At 42.1% G+C, this 27,156-nt stretch overlaps 1 protein-coding gene across 5 annotated transcripts in view; it reads right to left on the bottom strand.

Moving 5' to 3' along the window:
• Positions 1 to 27,156, bottom strand: part of stau2 (staufen double-stranded RNA binding protein 2) — a 346,610-nt gene that overhangs the window by 253,579 nt on the left and 65,875 nt on the right. For all 5 annotated transcript variants that reach the window (XM_080194078.1, XM_080194075.1, XM_080194077.1 and 2 more), the window contains exon 5: positions 3,432 to 3,567. In XM_080194078.1, coding sequence (XP_080050204.1) covers positions 3,432 to 3,567 — 136 coding nt within the window. The remainder of the gene's footprint in view (positions 1 to 3,431; positions 3,568 to 27,156) is intronic.

Here is a 27,156-nt window from a genome sequence, read left to right as displayed (position 1 = left end):
GGGCACCCAGAGGAAACCCACACAGACACAAGGAGAATATGCAAACTCCACACAGACAGTCACCCAAGGCCAGAATTGAACCCAGGGCCCTGGTGCTGTGAGGCAGTAGTGCTAATCACATGATTAACTAAAATGATTTGATGATGATGTCATTATGGTGTTGTAGAGGCTGCTATTTTACTTGCGGTTTGTTGTCTGTATGGACAAGCACTCCAAGAATAAATCTTGTTTTTGTTAGTTTGAATCTACATGTGCAATGTTTTTCTTTTTTGTTACAACCCATAACCTTTAACATAGTTAAGATATTACAACTTCCTACACCAATCTTTCTTCCTCAATGTCACCCATGCCACAATGAAGTGCCATTTGGATTTGAACTGGGATCAGCTTGGTTCTTCTGACCCTATATTCCAATGGAAATGCTCCAAAATGCTGTCAGTATGCAAGGAACTATTCAAAGGAATTTTATAGCTCTCAATATACTTTTTTTTAAAAAGAGATACAATGCCCATGATCCAAGGAATTTCTCAAAACTGAAGCATTGAGGGAATCCAGGGAGTGTGACCGCTCTACGAAGATCAGGAATGTGGGGTCACAGATTGCAAATCTGATGATATTATGACAGGAAAAACTGATTTCCCAGAAACAATCAAAAAAGTACAATTTTCCATTCAGCAAGGGATGCTTGGGTGACATGAAACCAGATTTTTCACAGGCATGGTGTGGTGGGGCTATCAAGCCCTCCATTAAAAACTTGGGAATGTTGTTGAAGATTCAAGGATACAGAACAGGGGCACAGCGAAGCTTTCTGATCAAGAAAATGAACAGATTTTCAGTAACTACTCATTGATATTTAAAATTTCTCTCTCAATTTAGACAAATCTCATCCACTAGGCCCCATGACATCTATATTTGTATTTCCTTGTTTGTTGCATTAAGATTTCATTCATTGCATTTACAGTGCAAATTTGAATGCCATAAAAGTCATCCTGCCAAACTCATTCCTCAGTCATATGCTTTACCAGCTGTTAAGTTGTCTATCCAGGCAGCACTTAATTGTCGCTGAAGCATTCTTTGAAGAACAATCTGGCCAGGTTGTTTGAAGTTCAAATTTATTCAACAAGAGATATCTTTATACTGGCTGGGTCTATTCACCAACAAATATACCTTAGCTTTCAAAGATGCTGGAATTCCCACCAGAAAAGAAGTGGGAGCAGGCTGTATACTTTCTGTATACTTGTCTCCTTTCTGCCTTTAATCAGCTTCTCACGTAACACATGTCCTTTCTTGAGCAAATGTTTGGTAATTATTAAGTAAATAGATTTTATTTCAATAGTCTTTGTGGCAAGCACAAATATAGCTGCAGTCATCAGTAGATTCTGAATTCATGAGAAATGATGAGCATAGATACTGATTCCTAATCACTACTGATGAAACCATACAACTGATCCTGACAGTCTTCCCCCCGGCACAGGACTTTGCAAGGCACAATGGAGGAGGTAACAGTGGTCTCAGCTTTCTGATGCATTTGTCCTTGACAAAGTTTCATTCTTGGAGCAAAGCCTTGTAAAATTATCCCTTTCATGTGGTGAGGAAGACAGGTTTTGTACTATTTATTAATACAATTTTTTTCTCAATTGTTGATGGTACCAACTGCTCTCAAAAGTTAAGTCCATGCTATTGCTTTGGAGGGTATACATGTAAACACCTCAGTTCAAGAAATATTGCCACAGCAAACTCGTCCTGAAGCCACATTTTGGTTGCAATCTATCTGGACCCCTGGATTCTTAGATCCTGATAAAAATTTACACACACACAAGCTGCAGGGCTACTGATGTGCAGTGCCACTGATGTGCAGTGCCTGGAATAACCTGTATTAGTGATACAACCTTTACGTCAAGCGTCATAGAAATAAATTCAAACTCTTTCTGGAATGAAATCTACCTGAACTCTTTGAGTCTACAAAGTAATGAGTAAAACTTTGAGATTTCCTTGTTCGGGCAAACTTGTAAAAGTAATAAGCCAACAAGTGCTCTCTGCTTCACATAATGCCAAGAAAAAAATCGCTTTGCCAGAATGTTGGAAAAGATGTTATAGCATAATCAAGCGTCTGATGAGATTAAATCTTATTAGTTTATAATAAGATTCGCAATAAAATTTACAGCAACAGGTAGTGGTGATCAAAGGATGGGAGCCACAGAGGTGAAGTTGAGGTTAGTTTTTCAACTGCTTGTTGTTTGGCTTTTCAAATCATTTGATTACCTATTATCTGACCCAAAAAGTAATTTGCCAAGCTGAACAATGACTTGGATTAAATAATTCATCAATTGTAGTAAGAAGATCCAATAGTGCTCTGCTGGGGAGGGAGTGGGAGAAAAGTAACTAGGTGGGCTATGATTTATTATAACCTGGTAGAACAGGGAGATGCTGAAGATGCTTACCTTAATAAGCTACTTCAACATAATGATTCACTTTGTCTCGGACTGTTCCTGGAATGCATAGCAGAATTTACAGGTTTCAAGAGCCATGAGGAAACAACAGTGACATCATGTGACTTTTCACGATAAGAAAGGCTTTCACACAGAGTTTGGAGTTAACGTAGAATTGACTTGATGTTGAATCAAAGCTATTAATTAAAGCTTATGAACTAAACTTTACAGCCAATGGGAGATAACACCACTGTAACGACAGATATAAAGTTCTCAAACATCTGCCAGCACATGAACGACGTGAATGACTGAACACAGAACTAAGGAAATAAATACTAGGGAATACTATAGTGGGCACAGAATGGTGAGACTATGTCACAGGATGAGACAATGAATGTCATGAAATGCTATGCAGTCGGCTGGAAGTAGAATTTCTCTTGCAGTATTTACACATAAATAAAATTTGAACGTTCATAATAGTTAAGTATCCTGTCCTTAAAACAAAGGAGCTAGTCAGTCAATCAATTGGGAAATGTTTCATAAAATACTGCTTCAAAAATATTTTTTCTCGTCAAAACAAACAAATTTCTAATTTAGATGCTTCCAATTGTCTTTTGTTGTAATTTTTTCCCCAAGTGGATTTTTTAAAACAAAACACATGATACACGTCATAAAATTATAAAGGTTTTAAAAAATAAACTGTTTCGGAGCAACACGATTTTCACACAGATACAAACCTTTAACTAAATTGTACTTTTCTTATGTGGTTGAGCAACAAGATTCAGGCAAGATTTTTTATTATAGGTTTTGAAGGAAACTTAATAATAATCCCTATCAACATCCTGGAGGTTACCATTGACCAGCCATGTAAAAGAAATGCATTGACTGCATCATATTTCTTGAAATAAAGTAAAACTGAATGAATAAAGTGTAACTTAAACACAAATAAGCATTTTAATTAACAATTAATTTACTATTAAGTAAAAAGCTTGCCAGACTAACCTTTGATTGTACATGCCCTTAAAGTTATAGTTAGCTCTGTAATTGGGCATTGGCTTTGGCTCTAATGGTCTATAGATAGCAGGTTCGCCCCTCTTCATCGCAAGACCATTCAGCTCTACAGTCGGTGTTATACTACCTGTAGCCAAAAAATGTTTTCAATAGTTTCATAAGCTACAATATGAACAATATAAAAGTCTTATTCACAGACATGGTTAAAATCAACAATTTACCGTTTAAGCATATATCTATGAATTTTTGTTTAATATTCACTCTTGGACAAATATTATATTTATTCATAATTCACTGGTATTACTGGCCAATATAAAAGGTTAGCCAAATCAATAACTTATTTTTTCTTCCATGCAGTTATACAAACCTATTTTGATGGGTTTTTTTTATTGTGACAGAGTCAGGATGTATGAGTAGGAGAATTAACAATCTCCAGCCCCTGTTGGGGATCTCATGCCTTTATACATTGCAGCTGCTAATATTCAAAGTACTGGAGGTTGGGTAAGGGACACTTAGAATATTGGCGGGGTGAGATATGGCCTTGCTCTTTGAAGTTCCAACTTTAGTCGAAAAGAGACTTCTTTACCCCAGCACCAATAGCGGCTCAGAAACCACTCTATCCCTTGGATACAGCCGTGCAAGGATTCAGCCCTGAGATAGAGCAGTCTCCTTGCCACAAAGGATGCTGGGTAAAGAACTCCATGCCCATTCAACTGCTGCTGCCATGATACATTGACTTGCATGAAAGTTATTTGGGATTGTTGACAAGTTTCCTTTTGTTTTCCAGCTGTCTTTTCTGGGATACTCAGATAGCCAACAGCTGGCTGTAGCAGAAATTTCCAACCAGTGACTGTATTTTCAATCTTAATATACTTACTCCTCATGTCTTCTTTAGGCTCAATTTATTTCCCAAATTTTGAAGGCAGAAAGACAGCTAGATTTGCATTTATATAATACTGTACCCAACATCAGAATGTTTTACAACTAATTAAGTACATTTGAAGTGTGTCCAGAGTTATAATGTGGGAAACATGAGAGCCAATTTGCAGATAATGTGATAATCTGTTTTAGTGATGTTGACTGAAGGATAAATAGCCAGGACATTGGGGAGAACTCCCCTGTGCTTCACTGAAATAGTGCCATGGAATCTTTCACATCTACTTGAGAGCCCACAGAACTTGGTTTATGTCTTAAATGACAGACAGTATCTCTGAAAGTGTGGTACTCTCTCAGTAGTAAAAGTCCATAATTTTGTGCTCAACTCTTGGAGTAAGATTCTGACTGAGCTTTGGTTGAAGATTCAGAAGTTGATTCTTAATTTCTTGGCCTCCTGATTTTAAGGTTTAGACCAGTTGGAAACATAATTACTATCCCTTGAAGGACAAGTTGCAAAATTTTCATCAAACCTGATAAATCTCTAACACTGTTGACAAAATATCAAATAAAATAGTAAAACAAAGATTGCAGCCCCTCCTTTGTCAACATACAACATGCTGTTCAATGATTTATTGACTATGTATTTTGACTTGTTGTTTTTTCCCTATTAAATCTCAAGATTCATGAAGATTTTCAAAAAAATTAAAATATGAATTTGCTCAAATCTGATGATCATTTTATTAGTGACATGATTCAATGTTAAAATAATTAGATCTCCTGATTCACAACTCCAGTTTTACGGGCCAACTTATCAATAAATTTGAAGTTATATAGTGCTTTCATCATATAAAAATTTTGCAAAGTGCTTCACAGAGGCCTAAAAAAAAATTGCATGTTTTAATTCATTCACAAGTTAGTCAACCCACTGACTAAACCAGTATTTACTGTCCATTTCTAATTTCTCGAGAAGGTGAGTCACCTTCTTGAACCAGTGAGAGTAAAGATACTCTCACTATAAAAATTCCAGGAGATTGATCCTACAACAATTAAGGAACAGCAATAAATTACCAGGCCTGGTGATGTTTGAATAGGAGGGGAATTTGAAAATGGTGGTGCATGTGTCTGCTGTCCATGTCCTTCTAGATGATGGAGATCACAGGCTTGGGAGGAGTTGTTGAAGAAACCTTTGCAAGTTGCACAGTGCATATTGTAGATAGCGACCAGGTTGCAACAGTGATGGAGGGAGTAAATATTTAAAATGATGGATGAAGTGTCAATCGAGCAAGTTGCTTTGTCCTGGGTGTCACTGAGCTTCTTGAATGTTATTGGAACTGCACTGGTCCAGGCAATTGGAGAGTATTCCATTACACTGCTGACTTAGAATCCTTACAGTGCAGAAGGAGGCCATTCGGTCCATCGATTCTGCACCGACTCTCTTGACAGAGTATGCCATCCAGCCCTATCCCCGGAACCCCATGTCCTTACTCCGCTAATTTCCGCAAACCTACCCATCTTGGGACACTAACAGACAATTTAGCATGGCCAATCCACCTAACCTGCACATCTTTGGATTGTGGAAGAAAACCAGAACACATGGAGGAAATCCACACAGACACAGGGAGAGCAGTTACACAGACTGTTACCCAAGGCAGGAATAGAACACTGTCCCTGGAGTTGTGAGGCAGCAGTGCTAACCACTGTGCCACTGTGCTGTCCCAACTTGTGTCTTGTAGATGGTGGAAAGGCTTTGGGGAGTCAGGTTAGGAGTTATTTTCCAGACAATATCCAGTTCTGACTTGTTCTTTGAGCCAGTGTTAAGGGGGCAGGTCCAGTTTAAGTTTCTGGTCAATGGTGAACTCCAGGATGATGATGGTGAGGAATTCAGCAATGACTGAACGGCAAGTGGATGTGATCAGACTCTCTCCTGTTCTGAATACCACTTGCCACTTATCAGCACAGATCTGAATGCTGTTCAATTCCTGCTGTATTTAGGAAAGGGCTGTTCTATTATCTATGGAGTTGCAATGAACAGAACACCGTGCAATCGTCAGCAAACGCCCCCAGTTCTGACTTAATGGTTCAGGGAAGATCATTGATGAAGTAACTGAAGATAGTTTAGCTTAGGCCCTGAGAAATCCTTGCATGAATGTCCTGAGCTGGGGTGATTCGCTTTGAACAACCAGAATCATCTTTGTTTGTGCCAAGTGTGTATGACTCCAGCCTGTGGAAATCTTTCCCATTGATTTCAATTTTATTGTAGCTCCTTGACTTTGAATCAAGGGAGTAGATGGTAGGAGCAAATGAAAACTTGGACAAAGGGGCTGTTTTAAGAAGGATGATAAAAAAAATTAAAAGGGAGGCAGATGAGTTTAGGGATGGATTTAGCCTAGGCAGCTAACATATTATCAGGAGTCAAGGATTAAAAGTTGGGGATGGGGGTGCTTAACGAATGAGTTCTGGGTAGTGCTGGGAAATCTTTACAAATACTTTAAAATAATGTCCTGGACACCACCATCACCATCCCGCAGTATGTCATCCCACTAGCAGTACAGACCTAACAGAGGTGGTGGCAGGCGGCACAGTGGTATACAGATGGGAGGGAGCTGCCTTGAGAGTCCTCAATTTCAACACTTGAGCTAATGAAGTCACACGGCATCTGGTCAAACATGGACAAAGAAATTCCCCTGGTTAACTACATACTGAACCCCCAAGCTGGCCAGGTCATAAAGGACATGGCTGCAAGATTGGGTCTGTGACGGGTGGGAAGGGAACCAACAAGAGAGAAAAACATTTTAAACCCCATCCTCACTGATCTGCTTGCCACAGATTCATCTGTCCATGATAGTTTCAGTAGCAGTGGCCACCACATAGTCTTTCTGGAGTCAAAAACCTACTTTGAGGATTCGCCCTGCCCCCTTCTGCCCTCCTCCCCCAAACCATTGCGTTATTTGGCACTACCACTGTGTTAAATGGGATACATTTCAAACAGATCTAGCAACTCAAGACTAGGCACCCATGATGCGTTTTGGGACATCAGCAGCAGCAGAATTGTACTCAACCAAAATCTATAACCTCATGGCCTGACATATCTCCCCACTCTACCATTACTAAGACACTAGGGAACTAACCCAGATTTAATGAAGAGTACAGGAAGGCATGGCAGGAGCAGCACCAAGCATACCTAAAAAATAGCATCTACTTGGTAAAATTACAAAGCAGAACGACTTGCATGCCAAATAGCATAAGTAGCATGCAATAAACAGAACTAAGAGATCCCACAAATAACGGATCAGATCTAAGCTCTGCAGTTCTGCCATATCTGCATGGAGGTCAGTCACCAATGGAGTGCCCCAGGGATCTGTTCTAGGACCCTTGCTGTTTGTCATTTTCATAAATGACCTGGATGAGGAAGTGGGGGGATGGGTTAGTAAGTTCGCCGATGACACGAAGATCGGTGGTGTTGTGGATGGTCTGGAAGGATGTCAGAAGTTGCAGCAGGACATAAATAGGATGCAGGACTGGGCAGAGAAGTGGCAGATGGGCTTCAACGCGGATAAACGTGTAGTCATCCATTTTGGCAGGACCAATGGGATGAGCGAGTACACTATCAAGGGCAGGAGTCTTAGTAGTGTTGAAGAGCAGAAGGATCTTGGGGTCCGGGTCCACAGGACTCTTAAATCGGCCTCACAGGTGGAGGATGTGGTCAAGAAGGCGTATGGTGTACTGGCCTTCATTAATCGAGTGATTGAGTTTAGGAATCGGGAGGTAATGCTGCAACTTTATAAGACCCTTGTCAGGCCTCACTTGGAGTACTGTGCGCAGTTCTGGTCGCCTCACTATAGGAAGGACATAGAAGCTATTGAAAGGGTACAGAGGAGATTTACAAGGATGTTGCCTGGACTGGGAGGCATGCCTTATGAAGTTAGGTTGAGGGAGCTGGGACTCTTCTCCCTGGAGAGACGAAGGTTGAGAGGTGACCTGATCGGGGCAGGCTCGAAGGGCTAGATGGCCTACTCCTGCTCCTATTTCTTATGTTCTTATAAAATGTTGAGAGGAATAGATAGGGTGGATTCTCAGAGGCTATTTCCCCGGGTTGAAATGGTCACTACGAGGGGACACAGATTCAAGGTGCGGGGACGCAAGTACAGAAGTGATGTTAGAGGTAAGTTTTTCACTCAGAGGGTGGTGAGTGAATGGAATCGGTTGCCGTCAGTGGTGGTGGAGGCGAACTCGCTGGGGTCTTTTAAAAGACTTCTGGATGAGTATATGGGGTTTAATGGGATTGGGGGTTATAGATAGGTCTATGGATTGGTAGGTGTTGATGTGATCGGTGCAACTCGTGGGCCGAAGGGCCTGTTTGTGCTGTAGTGTTCTATGTTCTATATCTAGTTGTGAATGGTGGTGGACAATTAAACAACTCACTGAAGGAGGAGGCTCTACAAATATTGCCCTCCTCAATTATGGGGGAGCCTAGCACATTAGTGCAAAAGATAAGGCTGAAGCACTACTACAATCTTCAGCCATAAGTGCCAAGTAGATGATTCATCTCGGCCTCCTCCAGGGGGTCCCTAACATCACAGACACCAGTTTTCAGCCAATTCAATTCACTTCATGTGATGTCAAGGAATAGCTCAAGGCCCTGACAATGTTCCGGTAATAGTACTGAAGATTTGTGTTCCAGAACTAGCTGTGCCCCTAGCCATGATGTTCCACTGCAACTGTAACATTGGCATTTAACCAGCAATGTGTCCTATGCACAAAAAGCAGGACAAAATCCAATCTGGCCAATTAGCACCCCATCAGTCTACTCTCAATCATCATTAAAGTGACAGAAAGGGTCATCAACAGCACAATCAATCAACACTCACTTAGCAATAACCTGCTCACTAATGCTCAGTATGGTTTCCAGCAGGTTCACTCAGCTCCTGACCTTATTATAGCCTTGGTTCAAACGTGGACAAAAGAGCTGAACTCCAGAGATGAAGTGAGAGTCACTGCCCTTGATATAAAGACAGTATGTGACCAAATGTGGCATCACGGAGCTAAGTAAAACGGGAATCAATGGGACATGAGGAAAACCCTCCACTGGTTAGAATCGAACCTAGTTCAACATTTGCGACTCCAAAGATACCAAAGCAGCCCATGTCCAAATGTGTAGTGAAGATTACTGCATAGTCTTAAAGTGGTAATGCATTTAAAGTTGTAATGCATTTAAAGTTGTGCAACATTTAATGCAACAGCAAAAAGGAACAACAGACAAGTGACAGGAAAATCAGAATTTGCCAGATAAAGGGCAACTCTCAAAAGACAATCCATAAACAATGCAAGATCTTTGCAGAAGAAATTAAGACCTCAAAGAAAATGCAAGGCTGGAGCTCAAAGAAGCAATGCCAGTCGGCAATAAAAGATCCCGGAGAGGGTGGTGTACTGGTAAATACAATATGGGGGGGAGCACTGGAAGACCATGGAGACGCAGGAGTACTAGAAAATCCTGGAAGACCCTGGTGATGGGGGAACACTGGGAGATCCAGAAGAGGCCGCTGAGAAACCCTAGAGAAGGTGCAGCACTGGAGTTCCCAAATTCCCCTCTAACTTGATTTTCAAGTTTGTTGATGACACCACCGTAGTGGGTCAGATCTCAAACAATGACGAGACGGAGTACAGGTAAGAGATAGAGAATCTGGTGAACAGGTGTGATGACAATAATCTCTCCCTCAATGTCAACAAAACAAAGGAGATAGTCATCAACTTCAGGAAGAATAGTGGGGAGGACATGCCCCTGCGTATAGCAATGGGGACGAAGTAGAAATGGTCAACAGCTTCAAGTTTTAGGTGTCCAGATCATCAACAACCTGTCCTGGTCCCCCCCATACCATATCATATCATTAAGAAAACCCACGAAGCCTCTACTTTCTCAGGAGATTAAGGAAATTTGAATGTCACTACAAAAACGCACCATAGAAAGCATTTTTTCTGTTTGTATCACTCGTACTCTGTCCAAGGCCACAAAACACTACAAAGAGTGAACGAAGCCCTATCCATCATCCAAACCAGCTTCCCACCCACTGACACTGTCTACACTTCCCGCTGCCTCAGAAAAGCAGTCAGCATAATCAAGGACCCCATGCATCCCAGACATACTCTCTTCCGCCTTCTTCCGTCAGGAAAAAGATACAAAAGTCTGAGGACACGTATCAACTGATTCAAGAACAGCTTCTTCCCTGGTGCCATCAGGCTTCTGAATGGACCTACCTCGCATTAAGTTGATCTTTTTCTACACCCCAGCTATGACTGTAACACTACATTCTGCACTCTCATCTTTTTTTCTCTTTGAACAGTATGCTTTATCTGTATAGTACAGAAGAAACAATACTTTTCACTGTATACCAATACATGTGACAATAATAAATCAAATCAAAAGAGGGGGAACAAGGTGAGAACTCATAAAGAAAGCAACAGAAGACCCTAAATAATTAAATTAAGTGCTGAAGCAGCAAGACTCAGTTGTGTCTCATCCTTTTATATTGTGATGTGAAATTCCTTGAAAGTTTTAGCAATAAACTACAAGCAAACAATAAAGCTGTAATCAGTCGGAAAGTAAAACTAGGCACAGCAGAAGAAGAAAGAGTGAAGAAAAATAACAGTTGGACAAACTTAACCAAGGACTACAGAAAAAAGGAAATGAAATCTAAATGAGAAGTGGCCTTCTATATCAAGACTAAGAGAAAAACAACAAGGACTATGAAAAAGATGGAAGTAGCTAGGAAATCTATTAAGACCAGTGAGAAACTTGCATTCACCAGCAAGCAGTGAAGGAACTGGAGTTAAATCATTAAAATGTGAATAAAAGGTAAAAAAAAGTTGAAGGAAAAAGCATAAGCAGAACTCAACAACAGAAGTTGTACCATGGAACTCGAGAAGAGCCAAGGAAATCCCAAGTAGAGGATGTTATTAGTTTGGTGATGGGTGAATGAACTGCTAGTGTCAAAGTAAAACACATCAACGATTTGATCCGTGGTGCTCATGTAGGAAGGACATCCTATGTCATCTACTGCGAGAGTCACCAGTCTATTGGAGCAGAAATTTGTGCAGAGCGATCATTTACCAGAGCTATTATTAGAAATTCTCTAGTGATCCAATTGACTAATCGAGTTACTAGTCCTGTGGAATACACTAATGAGCTTGAGGAATTGGCATTCTACAGAGAGGCCAAAGCTGTCCAGTGTTTAAGAAGGTTCTGAGGAGGACTTAGCAATGGGCAAACCAAAAGAGAGAACACAACTGTTGGAACATGTTAGTAATTCAGAAATGTTTAATTAGTATAACAAGGAGAAAGAAATGTTGAACGTAGAAGTAGAGTTTGAAGTAACTATAACAAACAACAAAAGGATCATAGAGTTATCTGAAAACTTGTAAAGTTTGAAAAGGAAGAGATTGTTATCAAATATTTTTAGGAAAGAATGATGGATTCACATGGGGAAAAACTCAGAAATGGATAAACTGAATGGATTCCAAAAGCAGATACATGGAATAAAGAACTATTTGAGTCTGAGCAGAAGATTTGGTCAATGTAGAAGACGGAAGGAAGATATTGGAAAATGAAGCCACTCAGCTGTGGAAGTTGTACCAGAGAGAACTAGACAAAGCAGCAATTCAGACAGAGAAAGTAACTAAGATTACATGCAGAATAAGATTGCTGAAATGGTCCACAAACATTATCACTTGCCCTGAGTACCAGAAATAGAGTGCAAAGACCATTTTCCTTCACAAGTAACAGACCCCAGATTGTGAATGAGCAGTCAAGACATAAGACTGTGTTGTATAGTGATGATGGTACCTGCATGCATGATAGAGTAGGGTGCTCGACAGAGAGGAGGATCAATGTCCGCAGAATTAAGTATACAGTCCTTGATTAGCACAGACAGAACTTGGAAAGCAGTAAGTCTATATGGAAGAAACCCATGTGAGGCCATATTTTGAACTGTGCATAGTAGAAGCCTACTAATATGTTAACTGCAAGCCTCAAAATCTCATCATTAAACATAGCTACATCAATTTACATCATGTCTAACTTGTGTGTATAATGTCTATTCAGAGTGTAAAATTGAGTAAATCAACTTTAAAGACTGCATAAATAATTTAAAGGGGGTGGAATGTAGTGATTGTTGTGTCTGTCTCTTTAAGATAGCACAGCGGAAGAGGTCACCTGGCTTGAGACCAATGGGAACCATGAATGAGTGATCACCCCAGAGAGTCAGACATAATACGTCTGGAAGCCATGGAGTAAGCATGTAAGGACTGGAGCAGTCAGGGGCTGCTACTCCAAAGCATCTTAGTGCTGCAAACTACTGTACATAGTTTCTCTTTATCAATAAATACCCTCTGTTCCGAACAAAACCTGAAGAGTCTTGACAATGCCAAAGTGTGCCACTACATAACAAAATGCAGCAAGACCTGGACAATATCCAAGCTTGGGCTGACAAATGGCAAGCAACGTTCATGCCACACAAGTGCCAAGCAATAAGTATTTCCAACAAGAGGGAATCTAACCATCATCCCTTGACATTTACTGTCATTATCATCATGAATCTCCCCACTGTCAACATCCTGGGCATTATCATTGATCAGAAACTGAATAGGAAAAGCTACATAAATACTGTGGCTACAGGAGCAGGTCAGAGGCTAAGATCCCTGTGGCAAGTAACTCACCTCTTGACTCCACAAAATCTGTCCACCATCCAAAAAGAGTATGATGGAATACACTCCACTTGCCTGGATTAATATAACTCCACCAGCACTCAAAAAGCTTGATACCATCCAGGATAAAACAACCCACTTGATTGGAACTCCATCTACAAACATTCAGTCCCTCCATCACTGACACACAGTGGCAGCAGTGTGTACTATCTAAGATGCACTGCAGGAACTCTGCAGATTGACAAAGAAGTTGATAAAGAAGGGTAGGAGAAACTATGAAGCTGGGCTAGCGCTTAATATAAAAAAGGATAGCAAGAGTTTTTATAAATATATAAAAAGGAAGAGGCTGGCTAGGGTGAACGTTGGTCCTTTAGAGGATGAGAAAGGGGACCTAGTGGTAGGGGATGGGGATATGGCTAAAGTATTGAATAACTTTTTTGTTTCTGTCTTCACAGAGGAGGACGTGAATAATTTGCCGGGTGTTAGAGATGGAAAGGTGGTAGGACTGGAGGGTCTTAATGACATTACTGTTACTAGAGAGGCGGTGCTCAACAGACTGGAGGGACTGATTGTGGACAAGTCCCCAGGACCGGATGGAATGCATCCGAGGGTTCTGAAAGAAATGGCGGAGGTGATAGTGGATGCCTTGGTGGTTATTTTCCAGACGTCGCTGGATTCCGGGGAAGTGCTGGAAGATTGGAAAACGGCTAATGTTACGCCGTTGTTTAAGAAGGGTGGCAGGCAAAAGGCGGGGAATTATAGGCCGGTTAGTTTAACGTCTGTGGTAGGTAAAATGTTAGAATCCGTCATTAAGGAGGAAATTGCGAGGCATCTTGAAGGGAATTGCTTGATAGAGCCGACGCAGCACGGTTTCATTAAAGGGAAGTCGTGTCTGACAAATTTACTGGAGTTCTATGAGGATGTGTCTAGGGCGGTGGATAGAGGAGAGCCGGTGGATGTGGTCTTTCTGGATTTTCAGAAGGCGTTTGACAAAGTACCTCACAAGAGGTTATTGCAGAAGGTCGAGGGACATGGAGTTGGGGGTAGGGTGTTAGCGTGGATAGAGGATTGGTTGTCAAATAGGAGGCAGAGAGTGGGGGTCAACGGGTGCTATTCGGATTGGCGGATGGTGACTAGTGGAGTGCCCCAGGGGTCGGTGCTGGAGCTTCAGCTTTTTACCATTTATACAGATGATCTGGAGGAGGGAACCGAGTGTAGGGTGTCGAAATTTGCTGATGACACCAAGATTGGGGGAACGGCAAATTGTGCGGAGGGTGTGGAGAGTCTGCAGAAGGATCTAGATAGGCTGGGCGAATGGGCCAGGAACTAGCAAATGGAATTTAATGTTGGCAAGTGTGAGGTGGTCCACTTTGGTAGGAAGAATGGTAGGAAGGACTATTACTTACGTGGCGAAAAACTGCAGCAGGCGACGGTGCAGAGGGACCTCGGGGTCCTTGTGCATGAGTCGCAAAAACCCAGCTTGCAGGTGCAGCATGTGGTCAGGAAGGCAAATGGGATGCTGGCCTTCATAGCGAGGGGGATTGAATATAAAAGTAGGGAGGTCTTGCTGCAGCTGTATAGGGCATTGGTGAGGCCGCAGCTGGAGTACTGTGTGCAGTTTTGGGCGCCGCACCTGCGCAAAGATATTTTGGCCTTGGAGGGAGTGCAGAGGAGGTTTACTAGGCTGATACCGGAGTTGAAGGGGTTGAGCTATGAGGAGAGGCTGAATAAACTAGGCTTGTACTCGTTAGAGTTTAGAAGAATATGGGGAGATCTCATTGAGACGTATAAGATGATGAATGGGATGGATAGGATAGAGGTGGAGAGACTCTTCCCGCTCAAAAAAGACAGTAGGACTAGGGGGCACAGCCTCAAGATAAAGGGGCGGGGGGGCGGTTTAGAACGGAGTTGAGGAGGAACTTCTTCACTCAAAGGGTGGTGAATCTCTGGAATTCTCTGCCCGTTGAAGTGGTGGAGGCTGCCTCGCTAAATATTTTTAAGACACGGGTTGATGGGTTTTTGATAAGAGAGGGGATTAAGGGTTATGGGGAGAGGGCGGGAAAGTGGAACTGAGCCACGACAGATCAGCCATGATCTTACTGAATGGCGGGGCAGGCTCGAAGGGCTAGATGGCCTACTCCTGCTCCTATTTCTTATGTTCTTATGTTCTAAGGACAAGGACAATAGATGCATAGGAATACCACCACCTGCAAGTTAGCTAAAAACCACACACCATACTGACTTGGAAATATATCACTTTCCATCATTGTCACTGGAGCAAAATCCTGTAATTCCCTTGCTAACAGTACTGTGGGTGTACCTACAGCTCACCACCAAATTTGTAAAGGAAATTAGCAATGGACAATAAATGTTGGCCTAGCCAGCAACACCCACATAGCATGAATGAATACAAAACACAAGGGATCCAATGGGATGATAAAGCTGTGAACATTCTGGTTTAGACCTGGATGGTGGCTGAGGAGGAGAACAAAATTGGTGGCTAGGTTATAAACTTTACAGTTTCCGTCTTCAGTGAGAGGAAACTGCAACTCATCCAAGACTGGATATCAGGCAAATAGTCAGAAAGCACAGGGGAAGTAGTAAAGAGAGTGCAATAAAATGGTGGGTGAGGTATTGCAGATGACTGAAATAGATATAATTGATCACGTCAAAGAGCAGCATGTAGATAGAAAAGAGCAAGAAGCCAAGGAAAGCAGAGAAGTTGGAGCATGAGGAGGCAAAATGCATACGTTCAAATAAGAAGAATAGGCCATTCAGCCCCTTAAGCCTGTTCCACCATTTATTAAGAACATGGCCAATCTGGTAGTAACCTCAAATCCGTACCCCAACTACCCGATAACCTACCAACCCACTGTTTACCAAGAATCTCTCCGCGCCTGCCTTAAAAATATTCAAAGATTCTGCTTGAATCACCTTTTCAGGAACAGAGATCCAAAGATTCGTCACCTGCTGAGAGAAAGAATTTCGCCTCAAATCTGTTTTAAGTGGGAGATCCCTTATTTTTAAACAAGGCATCCTAGCTCTAGAATCTCCCACAACAGAAAATATCCTCTGTACATCCACCCTGTTAAGACTCCTCAGGATCTTACATATTTCAATCAAATCACCAGGAGGTTTACTAGGCTGATACCGGAGTTGAGGGGGTTGAGCTATGAGGAGAGGCTGAATAAACTAGGCTTGTACTCGCTAGAGTTTAGAAGAATGAGGGGAGATCTCATTGAGACGTATAAGATGATGAATGGGATGGATAGGATAGAGGTGAAGAGACTCTTCCCGCTCAAAAAAGACAGTAGGACTAGGGGGCACAGCCTCAAGATAAAGGGGAGGCGGTTTAGAACGGAGTTGAGGAGGAACTTCTTCACTCAAAGGGTGGTGAATCTCTGGAATTCTCTGCCCGTTGAAGTGGTGGAGGCTGCCTCGCTAAATATTTTTAAGAAGCGGGTTGATGGGTTTTTGATAAGAGAGGGGATTAAGGGTTATGGGGAGAGGGCGGGAAAGTGGAACTGAGCCACAACAGATCAGCCATGATCTTATTAAATGGCGGGGCAGGCTCGAAGGGCTAGATGGCCTACTCCTGCTCCTATTTCTTATGTTCTTATGTTCTTATGTACTCTTTTAAACCCAGCAGATACAAGCTTAGCCTGTCAAACCTTTCCTCATAAGACAATCCACCCTTTCCAGCTACTGGGAGACCTTCTCTGAACTTCTTCCAACACATTTACATTCTTCCCTAAATAAGGTGACCAATACTGCAAAATACAGTTTGGTTACATTCAAAAAGTATGTCTTTTGTGGTCCTTAATAAGATCAATTTCAATGATGTGATTTGAAAAGGAAATTGTTAAAAAAAGGACATAGTTTTGGGAGGAAGCCCTTTCTTTGTTAGGCAGTCCCTTGGGATCGAGGATAACTTGCTTCTGCTTTCATTTAATGGATCCTGAATTGGCTGATAAGTTCAATGCACAACCTGCAGATTCTGCCACAGGCTGGGGTAGGTGCTGCTTGAAGGTTTGGTTACATGGATTGTTTGAGGTATGCGTGCTCCCTATGATGCATTGACATTTTGCCTCTCTTTCCCTGTGGGTAATTTGTTGAAAGTGAGCTAGCTGCATGTTACAATGACAGAAATGGAGAAGAAGGTTGGTGGAATAACACAACCTTGTTTGATACCAGTTTTCACTGAGATAGGGTTTGTAATGGCTCTGTAATTGAGGATTGTGGCATAATTGTTATTGTGCAGTAGGCAGAGGATGGTGACAAATTTCTGACAGCAAACTTGAGGAGGATATTCTATAAGCCTTCATGGATGCCATAGTTAAAGGTTTTCTTGAGATCAAAAAAGGCAATGAACATTGGTTGGTGCTATTGCTTGCACTTTTCTCAAACTTGTTGCCCAATGAATTTCATGCCTCTAGTGCCTATCAACAGCTGAAAACAACACTGCAGCTCTGGAAGAGTTCTTTGGCTACTGAGAGGTGGCAGCTCAGGAGGATCCTTGGAATGATCTTCCCTTTGGCATTAGCAGGGAGACTGTTCTGTAATTACTGTCATCCTTCTTGAACAAAGTCATCATAGAAGAATCATAGAAACCCTACATACGAGAAGAGGCCATTTGGCCCATCAAGTCTGCACCGACCACAATCCCACCCAGCCCTACCCAATATCCCTACATATTTACCCACTAATCACTCTATCCTACGCATCTCAGAACACTAAGGGCAATTTTTTTTAGTATGGCCACTCATCCTAACCCACGCATCTTTGGACTGTGGGAGGAAACCGGACCACCTGGAGGAAACCCACACAGACATGAGGAGAACATGCAAACTCCACACAGACAGTGCCCAATCCAGGAATTGAACCTAGATCCCTGGAGCTGTGAAGCAGCAGTGCTAACCACTGTGCTACCGTGCCGTCCAAAGTCAAGATTTGAGAGTCATGATTACAGCATCTCTGAAGCATCCCTGGCAGGTGTTATTCCTGCCAAATGAAGGACATGAGGTATGCAACCATGCCAGAATTGTATCTTCACCCTGTTTCAGAAAATGAGATAACACATTTGAAAATAACACAGCAAAGTGTGGCAGTAGTTCCCAAGGTCTGAAGGGCACAAATTAAATTTTATGAGGAAAGTGTTGATAATTGCAAAGTTGCAAGAGAGGGGTCAGTATCTGAGAAAATAGAATCACTTGCAGGTCAGCTACATTGGGTACCGAGAACAAAAATGAGCAATTTTATGAAAATTGGCTCAAGGTTGCAGCAAGTTGATCTCATAGATAAGATGTTTTTGGAGAGTGCATGAAGGGAGAGAATTGAGAGAGATGCCCCTTATGGACAAAGATTGGGTGCTTAGATTGGGCAAGGGAGGGTGGGTAGGGGGGAAGCTACTGAGGAAGCTGAATACATAGTATCAATCTTAATGACAAAAAAGTATAGGAACTTCTCAAACCTGGAGGAGAGTGTAGAGAAGATGGGAAAAAGGGATTCAAAGTAGATGTTTCATTATAGAAAAAAATGAGTTACAGATTACTCTTTCATCAACCCTTCAACTGAAAAAGCTTCAGAATGGACTACAAAATCATCTAGGCTTAACACCATTCTCTATAAATTTCAGTAGTCTATTAAGCATCTCTTTGCATGACAAGCATACATAATGAGGCCATCCAGTTCTGCCAAACAGTTCTTAAACCTATCCTCAATAAGCATGATTAGCTCAGAGCCCATAGTCATAAAAGGATCATCACAGCAAAGGGTTCTGTTTTGACAAATGGGGTGAACTGTTGGCTTAGCTTGACTGACATCTTCAAATAGTTATAATATTATTTCAGTTTTTCAATGTCTCAAAATTTATTTACACAAGATTAAGAGATGTGAATGTCTGAAGCCTCTGTTATTTATAATTTAATGGTCTGTCTGATTGAAAGTTTTATAGGAACAACAGTTTCCTTTCTCAATAGAAGATTTGTGCAGGTGTGTTGATTTTTCCTTTGTAGTTCCAGATATGCCATTATTACTATACGGCCCATTGGGTCTGTTATTAATGCATACTGGGTGAATGGACATAGAAGGGTCATGAGTTTGTATGAATTGATGTGAAGGATGTGGGTGATGAAGGTGGTGAGTTGGCATGAGATTAGGTGGGGGCATGGGTTGAATAGAGATGATGTGGAGATGCTGACATTGGACTGGGGAAAACACTGTAAGAAGTCTCACAACACCAGGGTTAAAGTCCAACATGTTTATTTGGTAGCAAAGCCACTAGCTTTCAGTGTGCTGCTCCTTCATCAGGTAAATGAGAGTTCTGTTCACAAACAGGGCATATAAAGGCACAAACTCAATTTACAAAATAATGGTTGGGATGCGAATCTTTATAGGTAATCAAGTCTTAAAGGTACAGACAATGTGAGTGGAGAGAGGGTTAAGCACGGGTTAAAGACATATGTATTGTCTCCAGCCAGGACAGTTAGTGAGATTCTGCAAGCCCAGGCAAGTCATGGGGGTTACAAATGGTATGACATGGACCCAAGATCCTGGTTGAGGCCATCCTCATGTATGTGGAACTTGGCTGTCAGTCTCTGCTCAGCAACTCTGTATTGTCGTGTGTCATGAAGGCCGCCTTGGAGAATGTTTACCCAAAGATCAGAGGCCAAATGCCCATGACCGCTGAAGTGTTCCCCAACAGGAAGAGAACACTTTGCCTGGTGATTGTCGAGCAGCGTTCATTCATCCGTTGTCGTAGTGTCTGCATAGTCTCCCCCACGTACCATGCCTCAGGACATCTTTTCTAGCAGCATATCAGGTAGATAACGTTGGCCAAGTTGCAAGAGTATGTACTGCGTACCTGGTGGATGGTGTTCTCAGGTGAGATGATGGCATCCATGACGATGATCCAGCATGTCTTGCAGAGGTTGCTGTGGCAGGGTTGTGTGGTGTTGTGGTCACTGTTCTCCTGAAGGCTGGGTAGTTAGCTGCGGACAATGATCTGTTTGAGGTTGCGCGGCTATTTGAAGGCAAGAAGTAGGGATGCAGGGATGGTCTTGGCGACACGTTCGTCTTCATCAATGACATGTTGACGGCTCCGGAGAAGATGTCGTATATCGGACGGAGATGACAATGGGGAATGGATGCGAGGGCATGAAGTGTAAGGCTGAGAGGATGTAACAGCAATTAATACAACTGGGATGAAGTCCGAGAGAACCAGGACGGGTCTGCCTTGCTTCCAGGATTGACATGTCTTACTGTAGTATGCCTCCATTACCTTCTGAGGCAGCGAATTCCAGAGTCACATAGTCCTCAGAGAAAAAAATTCTACTCACCTCTGTTCTAAAAGGGGGTCCTCCAATTTCAAAATAGGTCCCTAGTTCTGCAAATATCCTTTCCATGTCCACCTTGTTGAGTCCATTCAGGATCTTCAATCAAATGACCCCTCACTCTTTTAAATTCCAGTGGAAACAAGCCTATTCTATCCAACCTTTCCTTACAAGGGAAGTTGCTCATTCCAGTTATCTAGTAAACCTCCTCTGAAGTAATGTTACGCCATTGTTTAAGAAGGGTGGCAGGCAAAAGGCAGGGAATTATGGGCCGGTTAGTTTAACGTCTGTTGTAGGTAAAATGTTAGAATCCGTCATCAAGGAGGAAATAGCGAGGCATCTTGAGGGGAATTGCTTGATAGAGCAGACGCAGCACGGTTTCGTTAAAGGGAAGTCGTGTCTGACAAATTTATTGGAGTTCTATGAGGATGTGTCTAGGGCGGTGGATAGAGGAGAGCCGGTGGATGTGGTCTTTCTTGATTTTCAGAAGGCATTTGACAAGGTACCTCACAAGAGGTTACTGCAGAAAGTAAGCAGGCATGGAGTTGGGGGTAGGGTGTTAGCGTGGATAGAGGATTGGTTGTCAAATAGGAGGCAGAGAGTGGGGGTCAATGGATGCTACTCAGATTGGCGGTTGGTGACTAGTGGAGTGCCCCAGGGGTCGGTGCTGGGGCCTCAGCGATTTACCATTTATATAGATGATCTGGAGGAGGGAACCGAGTGTACGGTGTCAAAATTTGCTGATGACACCAAGATTGGTGGAACGGCAAATTGCGCGGAGGGTGTGGAGGGTCTGCAGAAGGATCTAGATAGGCTGGGCGAATGGGCCAGGAACTGGCAAATGGAATTTAATGTTGGCAAGTGCGAGGTGGTCCACTTTGGTAGGAATAATGGTAGGAAGGACTATTACTTATGTGGCGAAAAACTGCAGCAGGCGACGGTGCAGAGGGACCTCGGGGTCCTTGTGCATGAGTCGCAAAAACCCAGCCTGCAGGTGCAGCAGGTGGTCTGGAAGGCGAATGGGATGCTGGCCTTCATAGCGAGGGGGATTGAATATAAAAGTAGGGAGGTCTTGCTGCAGCTGTATAGGGCATTGGTGAGGCCGCAGCTGGAGTACTGTGTGCAGTTTTGGTCGCCACACTTACGCAAGGATATTTTGACCTTGGAGGGAGTGCAGAGGAGGTTTACTAGGCTGATGCCGGAGTTGAGGGGGTTGAGCTATGAGGAGAGGCTGAATAAACTAGGCTTGTACTCGTTAGAGTTTAGAAGAATGAGGGGAGATCTCATTGAGACATATAAGATGATGAATGGGATGGATAGGATAGAGGTGGAGAGACTCTTCCCGCTCAGAAAGGACAGTAGGACTAGGGGGCACAGCCTCAAGATAAAGGGGGGGGGGGGTGGTTTAGAACGGAGTTGAGGAGGAACTTCTTCACTCAAAGGGTGGTGAATCTCTGGAATTCTCTGCCCGTTGAAGTGGTGGAGGCTGCCTCGCTAAATATTTTTAAGACGCGGGTTGATGGGTTTTTGATAAGCGAGGGGTTTAAGGGTTATGGGGAGAGGGCAGGAATGTGGAACTGAGCCACGACAGATCAGCCATGATCTTATTGAATGGCAGGGCAGGCTCGAAGGGCTAGGTGGCCTACTCCTGCTCCTATTTCTTATTTTCTTATGTTCTTATGCCTCTAATGCATTTACATCCTTTCTTACATCAGGAAGCCAAACTGCACACAATATCAAGATGTGGTCTCACCCATGCCCTATATAACTGAAGCATAACATTTTTAATTTTATGCTCAATTCCTCTCATTTAAAGAACAGTATTCCTTTAGCCTTCTTAATTACTTGCTGTACCTGTATACTAACTTTTTATGGCTCATGCACTAGAACGCCTAGATCCCTCTTCACCTCGGGAATCTGCTGTCATTCTTTGTTTAATAGTCTGCATTTTTTTATTTATCCTGCCAAAGTGAACAACTTCAGATTTTCCTACATTATACTTCATCTGCCAGATTTTTGCCTATAGACCCAACCTATCCATACCCGTCTTCAACCTTGTTGTGTCCTCTTTGCAACATACTTTCCTCTCTGTCTTTGTGTCACCTGCAAATTTAGCTACCATGTCTTTATTCCCCACATCATAGCTATATAGTGCGATAAGTTGAGGCCCCCAGCACGGATCCCTGCGAGACTCTGCTGGTCACATCCTGTCAATCAGAAAAAGACCCATTTACGTATACACTGTTTTCTGCCAGCCTACTATTTATGCTAATATGTTACCCGCCACGCCATGCGCTGTTATTTTCTGCAAAACCTTTTATGTGGTACCTTATCAAAAGCCTCTGGGAATCCAAGCACAGTATATCCACAGGCTGCTCTTCAACAACAGCGTATGTAACTCCTAAAGATTGCCAATAAATTGATCAAACGTGATTTCCCTTTCACAAAACTATGCTGACCCTTCCCAATTACCTTGAGTTTTTCTAAGTGCCCAGCTATAAGCTCCTTAATGATTGATTGTAACAACTTTCCTCAATAGATGCCAAGCTAACCGACTTACAGTTTTCTTTTTTCTGCCTCTCTCCCTTCTTGAATAGAGGGGTTATATATTGATGCTTTCCAGTCTGGTGGAGCCATTCCAAAATCTAGTGTATTTTGGAAAATTAACACCAAAGCATCCATTACCACATTAACCAGCTCTTTTAAGACCTCACGCGAGGCTGGTCCAACTTGGCCACAAGGTTGGGCCCAGCCATTGAAATGTTCTTGGACAGACTGTTAAAAATGCTGTGAGCCTGATCATCCAATATCAGGCTGGTTTCTCCATGCCAGGTAAGTTTTAAATTTTGGTTTCAGTGTGGGGACCAATGAATGATAGATAAGTACTGTATGGAACAGCTGTAGCAGGGTCAGGGCAGTAGAAATGACTTGATCTATTGGGTCAGACCTTGAGGGGTGAAATGTCGGTGTGCTCAGGAAAAGAGAAATTGTGCGGCCCAGGAAGGGAGAGGTTGCGGGAAGCTCACAGAGGGCATTGGACCCTGCTGATTATACAGGGATTAGTGAGAAAATGACTGAGTGAATGGCAGTGACAGTAAGTGTGCATATAGCAGTGAGATTGAGTGTGTGGGTCAGTGAGAGTGCATGGCAGCGAGAGTGAGCGTGCAGGTGGCAGCGAGAGAGAGTCGGTGGCAGTGAGAGAGCATCGGCGGCAGTGATATTGTGTTTGTGTAGCATTTAAGATAGTGAATGGAAGAATGAGTGAGCATTACTCTCAGTCTCAAGATTCTCACTCACTCTCACCAGCCCACACCAACATATGCGCATGCACCCACTCAGTGTGTGACAGTGGGTGAGTAAGCACCCTAGGACTGTGAGTGAGTCAGACATACACACATTTAACCCTCTCACCTGGTCTTTTTATTAATTACTCTTATCATCTTACCAAAATAATGCTATGACATTGCCTTAGTTTTGCTTAGCAATTTTTAAAATTTTCTTAATACTTCAACTTTTTTTTAAATTCAATTTATTGTGCTAAATGTTATCTTTCAAAAATTTATTCATCAGCCCCTTGAATGAGAAAAAATTGCAAACGTAGCCCCAAATGATAAGCCTGCCCTAGGACATAGACCATCAGGAATCAGAGACTTTTCACAGAATAAAACAGAACAGAATCTCTACAGTACAGGAAGAGGCCATTTGGCCCATCAAGACTGCAACAACCACAATCCCACCCAGGCCCTACCCCCATATCCCTATACATTCACCCACTAATCCCTCCAACCTACATATCTCCGGACACTAAGGGCAATTTTTAGCATGGCCAATCAACCTAACCTGCACATCTTTGGACTGTGGGAGGAAACAGGAGCACCCAGAGGAAACCCATGCAGACATGGGAGAATGTGAAAACTCCACATAGACCTTGACCCAAGCTGGGGATCGAACCCAGGTCTCTGAGCTGTGAAGCAGCAGTGCTAACCACTATGCTACCGTGCCGCCCACAGTAGCACAGTCTGCAACTCTATCAGTTTGCTCAATATGGTTTCCCCCATGATTGTAATTTCACCAAGTTTCTCCCTCCATTCCACCTCCTGATTTACATGCATTACTGGATTATTTTATATCTTCTATAGTGAAGACAGAAGCAAAAATATTTGTTCATTTCATCTGCCATTCCTTATAATCTACTACTGACTGCTCATTGTCACTCACTTTACTTACTATTTTCCTTTTTAAATATTTGTAGAACTCGTTATCCATTTTTACATTTCTAGCTAGCATCCTCTCATACTCAAATTTATTTTTCTTGGTCATTCTCTGTCACTTTTTGCATACTTGCCAATCCTCTATGGGCAGATTTATGTTTTTTCCTTAAATTTGATAATTACCTTAACTTCCTTAGTTACCCACTGAAGTGAATCCTCCTGCTAGAATTTTTCTTTATAGTAGGAATATACTTTTCCTGAGTATTCTGAAACATCCCCTTAACTGTCTGACACTGCTTCTCTATTGATCTATCCTCTAGCCTAGTATCCCAGTTTATTTCAACTAGCTCAGCTTTCACGGTTGCCTTATTTAAGTTTAAAATACTAGTCTTGGATCCAATTTTGTTCCTTTCAGATTGGATGTAAAAATTCAATCATATCGTTGTCACTGCTACCGAGGGGTGTCTTTGTGCTGAGATAATTAATTAATTAATTCTGTCGCCTGTCACACTATACAATACCAAGTCTAATATAACATGCTCTCTGGTTGAATCCAGAACAAGCTGCTCTAAGAAACTATCTCAAAAGCAATCTATGATCTTCTTATCCAGGGTTAATGCTGCCAATCTGATTTTTCCAGTTCATATGTAGATTAAAATCACCCATAATTACTGCCGAAATTTTATCTCACATGCCCAATTTTTCTTTTTGTGTATTTTGTCCTACATTGTGGTTACAGTTAAGGGCCTATAAACCATGCCCGCTAGTGACTGCTTTCCCCTACCATTCCTAATCACTCCAACCAATCCAGTTCTACATCCTGATTTCCTGAACCAAGGTAATCTCTAAGCACTGTGCCAATGTCATCCTTGATTAACAGTACTACCGCTTCATCTTTACCTAGCTTCCTATTCTTCTTATAGTCATATACCCGTCAATATTCAGTTTCAGTCTCCATATGGGATCATACTCATTTACTTCAATTTGCGCTATCAATTCATTTGCTTTGTAATGTATGTTACACACATTTGAAGTTCAACTTCTTCCCTTGGTGCTTGGGTCTTTATACTGACCATATAGAACTCTTCATACTGACTACGCAGAACCTCTTTCCTTGTCCTGCCTATGCTATTGGTATTCACATGTACCCAACAACTGGATCCTCGCCCTCCCACTCTTAAGTTCCTCTCCAGTTCTGAGCAAATGTCTCTAATCCTGGTACCAGGCAGGCCATACAGCCATTTAGACTCAGCCAGAAATGTGTTCGCTTCCCCCACTTGAATAGAATCCTGTACCATGATGTCATGGCCAGCCTGCCCATTCATTTTGCAGGCCTGTTTCCATCCAAACAGATTGTGAGCATATCAAACCTGTTCGACAATTGCAAGGTCTGAGGCTCCTCCACTACTTGTTCCCTCTATCTGTCTCAGTCAGAGTTACAGCCTCCTGTCCCTCACCATCACGTGCATTTTGCATTCATCGTTTTTCTGGCGTAGAAGGTATTACAGACAAGGCTGGCCTTACCTTCAACTACTGAGCAAAAACAGATGTAAGCAGGAATTATTGAATTAAATGAAAAGCAATAAACTATTTGACATTTTGCTCCTTCGCCTAAGAATGCTCAAGGTAAGTTTATCATCTCAACTGATGATCTGATGAGATCAGCTAACTCATCACAGGCTAGCAATCAAACCTGAATATGCTGATCTTTGTGGTTTAATACCATTAGTTGTAATGTTATCCACAGACCCATTGGAGAGTTCAAAACCTGGAAGATCAGTATAATTCTTCAAGACTCCAAAGCAATCTAGGAGGCTGGCAACTTTAATCTCAGGTTTACCAGTCCCTCTGGAAACAGAGGATCTGAATACCATCCCCTCCCAACCAACACACACAGCACAGGATAACTAGCAGCAATAAACCCTTTCAGTATGGGAAGTGTTTGATATCCTCATGAATGGCAAAAAATTTGAGATCGGCCTAAGGTAACCAAAGCAATTACCACACCCTACCCTTCAAACTAGAACCACTATAAACACATGTAAGTTACGTACAAACCTTTCACTAAAATGTTTTCTGTCCAGCTCTTAATCAGATTAAAAGAAAAATGGCAAATGATGCACTCTAAAATAAAAGTATATTGCCTTGGAAACACAATAAAATCATCCACTTCTGGTAGTTTAACCTTTTGATTGAGGCAAAGATCAAGAGTCCTCATCTGTTTTCTCAGATTCTTAGCTGTGTTTACAAAAAATTGTCAATATTTCTTGCGCTTAATGGATACTATTTGTTCCCTTCAAATTTAAGCCTTCTTGCTTGTTCTTTTATTTAACAATTGTCTTATTAATGTAAATCTTATTAACTTATCTTTTGTTGTTTGAGTTAGGTTAAATGCAGTGAAAATACACTCTGATCTCTGCTAAAGGATGTCACACTGGATGCTCTGTAAAGCATTGAAAATTCCTTATATAAAAATAGTTTCCATTATATTCACATCCAATACTGCTAAAAATGCTCAGTTCTTTATAGGTGCTTCAAAATGGCAAACCATATTTTAAGCTATATCTCTATTAGAAATACTCTACAATGTATGAAATGTAA

The sequence above is a fragment of the Carcharhinus amblyrhynchos genome, chromosome 8, assembly GCF_965287045.1.
Source record: "Carcharhinus amblyrhynchos chromosome 8, sCarAmb.v2.hapA, whole genome shotgun sequence".
Lineage (NCBI taxonomy): Eukaryota > Metazoa > Chordata > Chondrichthyes > Carcharhiniformes > Carcharhinidae > Carcharhinus > Carcharhinus amblyrhynchos.
The sequence above is the reverse complement of the archived record's forward strand: the minus strand, read 5'-3'. Positions and strand labels throughout refer to the sequence as shown.